The sequence below is a fragment of the Crotalus tigris genome, unplaced genomic scaffold, assembly GCF_016545835.1.
Source record: "Crotalus tigris isolate CLP2741 ecotype Arizona unplaced genomic scaffold, ASM1654583v1 scf7180000024506.1728113, whole genome shotgun sequence".
Classification (NCBI taxonomy): Eukaryota; Metazoa; Chordata; class Lepidosauria; order Squamata; family Viperidae; genus Crotalus; species Crotalus tigris.
The window spans coordinates 276,283-288,778 of NW_024100677.1; the positions used below are offsets into that span (position 1 = coordinate 276,283).

General features: G+C 36.7%; 1 protein-coding gene and 1 long non-coding RNA gene across 4 annotated transcripts in view; one reads left to right on the forward strand and one right to left on the reverse strand.

The window, feature by feature from the left end:
• The window catches only part of LOC120303746, a 114,137-nt gene extending 105,533 nt beyond the window's left edge, over positions 1 to 8,604 (reverse strand). Inside the window, exon 1 of the long non-coding RNA XR_005555527.1 lies at positions 8,114 to 8,604. This is a non-coding gene — a long non-coding RNA (uncharacterized LOC120303746). The remainder of the gene's footprint in view (positions 1 to 8,113) is intronic.
• FOXN3 (forkhead box N3) overlaps positions 1 to 12,496 on the forward strand; it is a 224,068-nt gene that overhangs the window by 73,690 nt on the left and 137,882 nt on the right. For all 3 annotated transcript variants that reach the window (XM_039333463.1, XM_039333464.1, XM_039333465.1), the window contains exon 3: positions 7,081 to 7,217. In XM_039333463.1, the coding sequence (XP_039189397.1) occupies positions 7,081 to 7,217 (137 nt within the window). The remainder of the gene's footprint in view (positions 1 to 7,080; positions 7,218 to 12,496) is intronic.

The window sequence follows — 12,496 nt, forward strand, 5'->3', positions numbered from 1 at the left end:
GGGTTGCTATACCTAGTCTCATTCAAGAGGCTGGGAGAAAAGGAAACAAGCTATAAAATGTGCTACAAATTCCTATTTGGTAGCTGGAATCTAGCCTCCATTTGTTTGTTCCCCTTCATGATGAATAGACAATTAACTTCCAGGAACGTGGGGTGTTCTTGTTCCTTGCAGCTTGGAAAAGTTGCCCCAATTTGCCTGGGCACAGGCCTGTTTTTTCATTTAAATTAACCTTTTATAATGCTTTTCTGGTCAATCAACTGGATTTTGATTGAGAAAAGTTGCTTAATGTATCAGCCTTAAGGGCTATTTTTGTAATTCTCCCCCAACAGAAATGCATTCTTGGTCATAGCATCAAGGAATATCAGTGGATTTTCTCCTAGCTCAAGGGGGAGATTTTAGGAATGATTGATCTTGATTTACATCTAGAGCCTCTATTGGCTCTATAGTTGATAGCAGATGCTGCCAGAATTTGGAGAATTCATAGGGGTTCATTTAATGTAGCTGATTTGAACACCGTGGATACATTCTTGGCTCCCAATATTAGCTGATTGTGATAGTTACCGTCCAGGTGGAACAATAAATGAAGGTGTTCAGTCTGGCTTAAGGCCAGATTTTAATGTAAGCATCTTGTTAAGTAAATACTGTGATGTCAACATAGAGTTGATGATGCATAAACACCGGTTATCCCAATATGTGAATTTTCCCTCTGTAGGGAAAACATTCATGACACCATTTAATATGCAGAGCTGAAGACCCCTAAGTGCCAGCCTACTATATTGGTTTCCAAGTTCCTGGAAACTCTTATTATTATAGCTTGTTATTACCCATATATCCCTCAGAGAATAAGAATAACAGAACAATGGGATAACAGAGTTGGAAGACAATGGAGGTCTTCTAGTCCAACTCTATACTATTTCAGATGAATCTCTTCCTAAAAACCTCCAGTGATGGAGCACCTACAACTTCTGAAGGCAAGCCGTTACACTGATTAAGTGTTCCAACTGTCAGGAAATTTTCCTTATTTCTAGGCTGGGTCTTTCCTTGATTAGCTTTCATCCATTGCTTCTTGTTCTGCCTTCAGATGCTTTGGAGAATAAGTTGATTCCCTCTTCTGTGGGGAAGCCCCTTAGATATTGGAACACTGCTATCATGTTACCCCTTGTCCTTCTTTTCATTAAACTGGACATACCCAATTCCTGCAGCCATTTGTTAAATGTTTTAGCTTCCAGGTCTCTAATCATCTTTGTTGCTGTTTTATATTGTGGTGACTAAAACTGGATGCAATATTCCAAGTGTGGTCTTACTAAGATACTATAAAGTGGTACTACCATAAGAAATCCTGACCAAAGCAGGAGAAGATTGCTACATCACTAAAGTCACCTGCCACTATTAGGGCTACATTTGAGTGTTCCCAATGGATTTAGAGCTATAGTTTTCCAGATTATCCTAGAGACGTTGGTTAAGCAGAGCCAGGAGGGAGTTAAACATTAACAATGCTCATGAAATATAGACTTTCTGGATAGGTAAATTATCTAAAGTATCTTAATTTTAACAAGAGAGTTGACTAAAATTTGTGCAGCTATAGCATTTTAAATTGATAAATGAATTTTTGAGAATTATACTGATGTGGCCAAAAGTATTGGAACTCTGAATTATTCCCAAAGAATCCCAATTTGCTCTGAAATAATACAGGTAAATATCATCCACCATTCTTTGTTCCATAGTCCATAGAGCGGAGACTTTGCTTTTCCCTCCTGAACATAGCTCCAAGAGAAAAATCGACCCCAGATTGAATAGAAGAATAGTTTGAATGATCAAGCAAGAAAAAAAGATAAAAAGAAAAACTCTGACTAATCTCCAAGATCAAGATACAACAATATAAAGTTACACTATACATTGCCATCTGGCTTAAAGTGCCTTCCATGGTGGAAGACTCCACTTTTGATAGACACAAAAGAGCCACATTGGATATTCCTAAAAGGCATGTTGACAAGCCACAGTCCTTCTGGGAGATTGATTTTTGGGCAGATGAAATAAAATTAAAACTTTTTAGTAAGTCACAGTGGTTATGTTCAAAGAAGAAAAAAACAATGCTTTTAAAGAAAAGAATGCCATCCTTAATGTGAAACATATAAAAGTTCCATAATGTTATGGGGTTGCTTTGTTGCCTCTGGCACTTGAATCTGTGCTAGACACAATGAAATCAGAAGATTATCAAAGCATTTTGCAGCGAAAAATAACTGCCTAATGTTAGAAAGCTCTATCTCAGTTTCAGATCATGGGCCTTCTAGCAAGATAATGACCCTAAACATACATCTAAAAGAAGCCAAAAATGGTTGAAAACCAAACATTGGATTGTTGTAATGTGGCCTGTTATGAATTCTGATCTGGATACAATTGCCCAACTATGAAAAGAGCTGAAGCTCACTGTTGGGAGAAGGAATGCACTGAATCTAAGAAAACAGGAATAATTTGCTCAAGAATGGGTCAAATTGCCAGTTGAGAAGTGAAGTCTCCTTCAGAGCTGAAAGCATTTGATTGTAGTTATTGCCTCAAAAGGATGTGCTACAAAATATTAGGCTGTGAACATTATATCCATGCTCTTTTCATTTGTTTTTTATTTATAAGAAAGTTATATCCCACTTTTTTACCTAGCAGGTGTTCAGTAATAATATTTTTCCATAATACAGGAACTTTATAGTAATGACATAGGAAGATATTTGTTTATGCATATTACATACATCTTTTAGCCCATTTATATGATGCTATCTTCAATGTGCAGTTGAGATAATTAGAACTTATGCAATTTAATTTATCTTTTTCTCAAAGATAAAGAAGCCAGTTCTTCTCATCTCTATTTCTAAATTCCAATTTCATTTTGGATTTGACGAGAACTTACCTGGCTTTCAGAATTGAAAACAATGATTGGAAATTACTTTGTTGTCATTTTTCCTCCAAGCTATGCTTTCTAATTCTGTGATACAGAAAAAAACTACTTTGATTTTGTTCCAAACCAGAAAATAGAATATTTACGACAGGGAGGCAATATAAAATGAGAGAGTGTATTCAGAATTGCCAAATCATGGTTTAATTATTAGGAACGTCGGTATGTATATGTGTGCCTTTGAATCAGTTTTTGCCTCCTAGTGACCACCTGAAGAAGTCTTTGCACTTTCCATAACAAGATGTTATGGAACTGGTTTTTGATTGCCTCCTTCCTATGGCGGAGAGAGAGTGACTGACCCAAGATCATTCAGGTGGCTTCATGCCTAAAGTTGGACTAGAACTTGCAATCTCCCAGTTTCTAGCCTGATGCCTTGACTACTGCACCAAATTGAATCTCATTATGAACATATTATATTTGCTTTATTCAAATCTCACTTGGTCTTTGTTTGCAGTCCTAGTCCAAAGTACAAGTATTAAACAGCAGTGGTTATCATGGACAGAAACCCTGGTGCCTGATGGAATGCATATTCTATATTTTCATATTCATATCCTAAGATTATATTTAGAGTCATGGTTTTACTACTGTTTTGTGCTTAGGTACAAAAAATTACTACCCAGATGCAGGCCTTATAGTTAACCACCCTGAGTGGCTGGTTCAATATAGGTGACTGTATAAATTAAATAAATAAATTACAAAATTGATATCTCTCTGGGGTATGCAAGGAAATATATCCAAAATCAATCAATTTGAAAACAAGAATCATTAGTTAATGTAATAATGTACTAATTTTTAAATAGATAGAAACATTACAAATATTCTAGCCAATGCTTTTATTGATCTTATTATATATAATTTATTTTATTATTCATTTTAATAAATCTTAATTTTTATTTTTATGTTTTTAGTGTTTGTGTGGTGTAAGCTGCCATGAGTTTATCTAGATTAGAAGAGCAGTATCAATAATTTAAAAATAAATGTACAATTGAGCTATTCGCTCTTCTGATATTTGTGGTTTGTTTACTTTTAACATGTGTACACAAATGGTTTGTTCAACAAATCATGGTTATTAAAATCCCGGATTAGCATTAACTCTTAAATGCAGCCAATTTGACAATGTGAAAATGTATGCTTTACGTCAGTTGTTCTCAACCTGTAGTTCGCAGAGATAAGTCTTGATGGTCCATGGCCACAAAGAGTATTGAAGAAAAGGTTGAGAATCACTGCTCTGCGTACTTTTTCCTGAATTAATATATAATATTGTAAACAGTGCTTTCTCCAGCAGGATGGCTGTAGAGTCCAATGGATGGGTTCTATGACAGCCTTCCTGCCCGGCAGACTGGGTAAAAACTTTGGCCACACCCTTCCCTTGGGCATGATCCCAGTTTTGACTCAGTCTCAAAGCCTGTTAGCAGGCAGAGATTTAGCTCCTGAGAAATTCACTTAAAAATAGGATCCTTCCCGTTCTCTGTAAAATCTACAACTACTGGCTCGGGGCTCTGAGCCGTTAGCAGATCTCCGTTCCCTGAGGAATTTTTTCTCGATCGACAGAGTGGTGAGAGTATCCCCCAGGGTCTAGAGGTCCTAGCTAAGGGGATCGAGCCGGCTTCTTCGGAGCGCTTGCCGCGCTCCGGTCTGCCCAAATCAGCTGTAGAGCGCAAGGAAGCAAAGCCCGATCGGCCGACGGAGCCGCCGTGCCCGCTCGCCCCAAAATCAGCTGAAAGGCGCGAGGCTTCGAAGCCCGAAAGGCGCCAGAGCCGCTTTTCATCTAACGGCGTTACAGGGAGGCAAAGATTAACAGGACACAGGCCTTCCCTTTGTCGGCTCCGCGACCCTCCCAGTCACCTGAGGATACCTACGGGGTCTGGGGGGGTGCCCAGTGCAGGATCCGCGCCTCTCTGAGCCTCTAGGCTGATTACCTCAGCCGTGAAACCGCCATTTTCAGCCTCGTGGCTCCATTGTCAGTTAGCTGTTGGAAGGCGTGACCTTCTGTTAGACGCCATTTTGGCTGTTATAGTTTAGTCCTCCATTTTAGGTGGATCTACCATCCGGAGTTTTACCTCATAGATTATATAATTGTTAAAAAAAAATAAAATTAATTAATTAAATAAATAACAACAATAAACAAATAGGTATTGAAATAAGAAAGAAGGAAAGAGAGGGGAAGAAAGAGTGAACCTACCTTCTTACAACTCGTGATCTGTTTTCACAGCCACATATTGGGGAAAATAATTTATCACTTCTACAGGTGCCCTTCTATTAGGCCTGTTCATTGACCTTGGTGAAAGGGGTGAGGAGAATTTGAACTCTGTCTAACTGTTCCTTATTGTGACCTTTAGTCACTGCCCTACAAGTTCCTTCCTCTCCAAAGGAACCTGTCTGTCCGGCCATTGTTTTCTGTGTAGAAGAGGGCCATAGGCCCCAATTATCTGCAACTGATCTGGGTACAGTCTTTTCCCCACTCCAGGTATTGCCTACTCGGGGTACCTGGCCACAATGGCAGACAATGTCTCGCATTCAGCTACGCAGGGCCCCCAACTGCCCCCCCCACAACAACAGCAAAAACGCAGATCTTCTGAATCTGAGGGGGGGGGAAGAAGAAGGCTAAAACAAAGCACCTTATCCAAAGGGGTCCATCCAAAACAGCTGAGTGAGAGGCCTCGAGGAGACATTTGGCTCTAGAAAGACAGTTTGCCAGGGCCCAGAAAAACCCTTTTGTACATTTACAGTGATGTAAGCTTTAGTCCAGATGGAATCCAGCATACTGATGTTTTAAAAGCAGCTGGCATAACCAGGGGAAAGGAAATAGTTGTTACGTTAAAAGATCATCAATAAATAACATATTTGGTTACATTGATGCAATATTGTCCCCATCCTCATATCAATGGGTAACAAATTTAGGATAAACCATATGTACACTTGCATTCAAAAGACTGCATCACCTTGCTAATGGAGGAATAACATACTAAACTAATAGTTTACAAGGAGAAGAAAAAAGAATACTTAGGAATATGCTTTTTTCTTAGGATTTGCTGTAATTGCTTTTTTCAATTTTAGCGACTAGTCAGGTATTTTCCAACTCTATTCATATTTTTCAAAAGCCAGAATTAGGGCTGTTGGTGTTTGCTGCCCACCCCTTGGATTGGGGCCCAGGTTAGTCATACAGAGATCTGGCCCTGAAATATAGATGACTTGATCCCCCAGTATACCAATACAATCTAGCTAAAAGTCTCTGAACTGGAAAATAATTGGTCTTTCAAAAACATTAATACTGCAGGCCATCCAGACTGATAACAGTCTTAAATATGTTAATCTACCTGAGTTTGTTTAGATTGTTACTTTTTGGAGCTATGATTCTAATCAGAAAGTGCAGAAAATTGATAAAGTTTATTGTAAAGAATGGCATTAATGTCTTCTGGCTCTACAATCAAAACTACATTATTTCATTGATAGTTGAGTGTTCAAAACCACTGTCTCCAATTTTCTTTTACAACATCCATGATAGAAGTTCGATCTGATAAGCTTATTCATCATCTATCTCAGTGTTTCTCAACCTTGACAATTTTAAGGCATGTGGACTTCAACTCCCAGAATTCCACAGCCAGCAAATTGTCAAGGTTGAGAAACACTGATCTATCTGGACTGTGATTTTTTTTTCGAAGTAAACATCAATTTGTGGGGAAAGAGAATTTTCCCAAATATTAGGGAACCAGTTTGGTGTAGCGATTAAGGTGCTAGCCTAGAAACGAGATTGTGAGTTCTAGTCCCATTTTAGGCATGCTAACGCCTGGGTGACTTTTTGCCAGTCACTCTCATGTGGTTGTTGTTGTGGAAAAAATAGGAGGAAGGGGTATCGGTATGTTTGCCACTTTGAGTTGTATATTTTTTTTTAAAAGACAAGATAAAAATCCAAAAAACAATAGCTATTTTTAATATTTTAATATTTTTAAAAAATATTAAATTGCCTTGGTATCTTCTAAACATTAGCAATGAAGTGCATCAGAATTTTCCCTGAAATGTATGTCAAAGAATGAGATCCGCTTTCCTTTATGAGCAAGAAGAAATATTCTCATTGTTCTCAGAAATGTGAAAAATACATTATTTTAAAATTATACTTTTTTTATCATCCTCTGCAGAGTATTGGGAAGGGGTCTTTGTGGTGTATAGACCCAGAATATAGACAAAATCTTATCCAGGCTTTGAAAAAAACACCCTATCACCCATATTCCCATGTGTTCAGCACACCTCCAGCATCTCCTCAGGCATATCAAAGGTAAGAAAACTTGAACATACTTTTATATGAACATGGCAAAGTCTGTAAATTAGCTATGTACTGACTTCAGATTTGCAAGTGAATTTACTGTTCAAATATGTTAAATCTAGAAGGAATGTACGCATGCATGTTTTAAATAAGTAAAATATAACTAATATATGATAAGCAGCCTAAGTAGGAGTGAGCAACCTGCATCCAATGAACGGCATGTAATGATCAGACTGATAATTTATTTCCTTCTTTAGTATCTACTTCTTTAGTGTCTACTAAATCAATAACCAGATCCATTTTTTTTTTACATTTAAGGATTACCTTACAATATAAGCCTTAGAATGTATTTAAAAGAATAAAATACCTATTGGTCCCACAATTCTGAGATGCCTACATACAAAAAGTAGGGGAAAAAACTAGGAAAGTACTGCCCTGCTTGTCCCAAAGGTGCTTTTTCAAAAGATAACTGGACTTTGTTTTTCCTTGAAAACTTTTAGACAAGCGAAACGTCAGCAAGGAAAAACAAAGTCCATGTATCTTTTGAAAAAAGCACTTTTGAGACAACCATGACCTGGATGACTGAGAATCTCCATAGATATACTGCCCTGCTTATGACAACCTCCAAGACACAAATTAAAAAAAAATGTTGGGGTCAAAGTCTTACCAAGGTTGTTCACACCAATTGTTGTTCAGAATAAGGCTTACTCAACATTTTTCTTTGAGTGTATCCAACTACCTGATTACATCGAGTGGTCCTCTCAAAACTATGTGATAATTAACAAAAAATTAGAGCTTGCCAATCCCAGTCATGAATGGTTACATTAATTATAAAAAAGGTAGGTCCCCACCTGTTGCCAGACCATAGTCATTCTTACAGCCGTAATTTGAACTATAGAATTTCTTACCAGTTTTGATGAAAGTTACATGTCCGCTTCAATTAATTACTCTATGTTGCACTGCTTCTGTAATTATTACCAAAAATCTTTGTCCTCTGTACTTCAGTTAGAAGCTGTGAAGTATAAGAAAAGATTCCAGCTTTTCATGTTAGGCTTTCATGAGTGGATAGATTGCTGCCGAATCTTTTTCTCTAACGCTATGTTTGGAAGATTGCCTCATATAAACTTTGGCTTCCAGGTGATGAAAGTATGTGTTTTGTTTTTTTAAAACTGCTGCTGTTGTGGTTACCTGCTCTGCAAAGTAAGTGTGAGCAATTATACTAGTTGCCATAGTGCTTTTCTGTTTGGTAAAAGGATCAGTCAGATCTGGCAACTTTAAAATGGCAGGGAAAAAAACTCTTAATGGATGAGTTTGTCTTTTTGTCCTACTGCAGTGGGGAAAAAAGGTATGGCAGATGTAAAACTTGCCACATTTCAAGTCTGCTTGAACATATATGATTTATTACAGGAAGTTTGAAATCCATAATTGCTGCAGCACTTAGCATGATATTAGATAGCTGTAAATAATAAATGTTTTCTAACATCTGTGTAAAATAGAGCCATGCCTTCATTTTCCCTAAGTACAGACATTGGTTACACAAACGATTGTCTGATAGCATTTTTTAAAATGCCTATTAATATTGAGATTTGGGAGTGCAGTTGCACTCTTCAGTTATAATATTCCTTTAAGAAGTGGCAACTTGCAATGTAATTTCATTCTGGTAACTCTAATAAAGTGCCTGAGCATCTCTGCTGAGCCCTGCGTTCCATCACATGGCCCAAACAATCAATCTTCAGGCAGAGATTGGGAAGAACAGCTGGGCTTTTGCAGGGAACGGCTGTATGTCTGCCCTTGCTAGGCGATTAGCTTGATGGTAACCATAGTAACTAGAAGGCCTCCATAGCAACGCATAGCTGAGACAGGTGCAGTTACATCACAAGGCTGTTAGTTGCCTGGCAAAAGGACAGGCCATTAGTACTAAGACATGCACTGTTGCCTTGGTAACAGATAACCTTACATAGAAACTACAATGGGTTTGAACATTTTATCATCCTGATTAAAAAGAAAGGGGGGGGAGGGATTTCATCTTCTTTTCCTTATTTTTAATTTAATTATTAAGAACTCTTTTATACATGGTCATTTGAAATTACAAAATGTTTTGTTGTAAAAAAAATGAAAAGAGAATAAAGAATAGCAATTGAAAGTTTTCAGTAGCTATAGTAGCTTAAGAATTGATAATAACTTAAACATTACAAATTATAATCTACATTGTCTTCCCAGTCAGTGAATTCTATAAAAAAAAATCTTTGCTTCATTCTGTATTCATGTATGAATTAGGAAACATATTTGTTCTCCAAATATGCTGGAATACAACTCAATAATTCAACTAAATCCAGAGATTTGCTGGCTTGAAATTTTGGGAATTATGAGTTGCTGCATTTGAAGGGAACCAGATTGGAGGAAGACTGAGCTAGCTAAATATTTTGTAATTTGGCTTGCAGGCATTCTGGGTGACATTATATGCTTCAGCAACAATAATCCTCTTCTGCAAAGCTCTTATTATATATGCCATTCAAATATTTATTTTGATTTTTTTCCCCATTAAGGGCAGAATACAATTGGACATGTGGGAAAGCTTCAGATAGTGCACAATGAAGGGCCATTTTGTCTTTGCCAGTGTACCGTAGATACCATACTTGCTGTTATCACAATTCTTGGATGCAGTAGTGGAGCAGTAATGGTTTAGAAACAGTGTATTCCCCCCTCCCCTCCTACTAGTTCTGAATGTTGTCATTTCATTCCACCTTTTAATATGGGAAAAGGAGATAATTCAAACAATGTTTCCATGATTATATACAGAGGTTTTCTATGTTTCTTTGTCTAGGTTTGACAATATGTTTCAAAACAGCATTTTAGTGGGTTTCAGAATTACTGTCATTGAGACAATTGACATAATGCATTTTACATCAAAGGAAATATAGCTTGATTTAAAAGTTTTCCTGTGGTAGAAACAAGCTTGCATATCAATGTATTTACATTCTTAGAGAAGAAAACAATGTGGTTAAAATCAGTTCAGTTAAGGCAGGGGTGTCAAACTGCTGGCCCACAGGTCGGATGTATCACGCTGAAACCGTGCCCACCCCATTGCCGGCAATGGGGAAAAAGTTGCGATACGTCACGTGACTTTGCGAATTTGACACTCCTGGGTTAAGGGATATTTGCTGATGCATTAACCTAAACATTATATTGCTAGAAGTTTCTTGGCCAGGCAAATCTGTGGAAATGAAATGTATCAAGTCTGGTTGAAGTTGTCCCTATTCATATATCATAAGGTTACATAACAGTAGAACAGTTCTTACCTAATCAGTGAAAATCTACTTCTGTGTAATACATTTTATAAAAAGACTGCTGCATACTTTGACTATTAAGTCCTTTGAAGATCTAATGAATAGAAATTGTTTTGTTTATGAAGACAGCTGATTGAAAATATAAGAAGAGTCTGTATCACTGCAGATACTAGTATGATCCACAAAGATTTCTCGAGGGCCAAGTACCTGTGACAACTTTCAGCCCAAAATGTAGAGAGGAAATTGCTCTCCGTTCTAGTCATACTCCAGGCTGGAACTTGCCCTCTTTCAGGATACTTTATTTCATGACTGTTTCATAGCTTCCCAGTTCTTCACAATTAAATAGATTAGGTGGTTTTATATACCCCATTAAAGACTTTCTCTCACCTCTGCAAAGCTTGGGGCTCCTCCAAATTAGTTGAGTCCATTTTGAATTGTGTCATTTTGGATATTTAAGAAACAGTATTTGAAAATTTGAGGTTGGTATAAATGATAGCAATTCTGTATTGTCCATGTTTCAGTAATCACTTTACTTTTATGACTGTAATGACATTTGGAGTCCTAGTTATGTAGAAAATATTATGTAACTTCTAACTGATACTTGTTGCAGTGGATATATATTGAACTAATAGAGATGACATTCCATTAAATTTATAGAAAAAATATAGCCTTTAAACAGCTGCAATAATAGTTTATTAAATAACTGGTGATATTTTTCTATAAGAAAAATGAGAATAAATATGGAGATGTAATTTTTTACCTGCTTGGAAATTATTTTCATTTGTTTCTTATAATACTACAGCACCTTTGACTTGTATGATAAAGTTGTCCCAAAAAATAAATAAATCTGCCCTTACGGCTGTCAGCTTGGCCCTAAAGTTGAAAACATAGGTATTCTCTGAAGCTGACAAGAATCAGCTTTTGCAACTGGTTCTTTCTATGCAATATATTAAAAGCAATAATTTAAGCTTCTGCATCTTTGTGTAGCTCCTATTAACTTTGGGATTGTACAGTAGGCTTTTTTTGTTTATTAAAAGCAACAACAATCAAGTTGGTCCATAAGGAAAAACTGAACACCCACAGTAGGGCAATAGCTTTCTGAGAACTAATCAGAATGGCACAACTGTCTTCCTCACTGGACAAGATATTTCAAAATGCAAGAGATGGGGAAGAACAAGAAAAATCTACAAATTAAATAAATTGTGTAATGTAAAATATGCCTCAAGTTGGAGATTGCAACTTGAGATGTATTAGTTAGTGATAAATTTTGTTACTGCAGGATTATAATCAGGGTGCCATGAAACATTTGTCCTGTCTGGTTTTATTTTTTATTATTTTTAGATAGTAATAATGATGGTAATAATGCAAATCTATATTTCTAACAATTCATTTAGTTGTTATAAGACTATGGCACTATGTTTTGTTTGGAAATATGCTAAATTCCCAATAACAAAATACAAAGCTTAGCTGAGGAGTTACAGCAGGAGCTAAAATTGCTGGTGGAAGGCATCCTTATGTGTTTTCCTTCTAGTAAATGAGTGCTATGTGATTGGTTGTACCTGTTGTGTTAAGTCATTTGTGAAAAAATAACCATAAATGTTCCGAATGTATCCACTGTCTCAAGAAGATTGGGAATTTTGGATGACAAGTAGCAGTTGGAGGGAAAAAATATCTGATCTTTCCAGCTCTGTAAACACGGAAGGCTTAGTCCCTCCTGGTTAATATTGCAATATTTCTGCGTTCAACTTTGCTGGAAGTGTTTTGTGGAAGATAAATTAGGAAAAAAAGTTTTAAAAATTAAAATGTTTTTTTTTCTTTTTTCACTTATGAAGTTATTTAAAATACCAATACAGTATTTTAAGTAGAGTATTAGATTAGCAACTTATAAATACAAAATACACATTGCTGAAACTGTTCCTATTATATAAACTTCTGTTGGGAGGTCATTACAAGGTACTGTTCCAAGTTGAAAGCATTTCATGAAATGCTACCTGCCATTTCTTA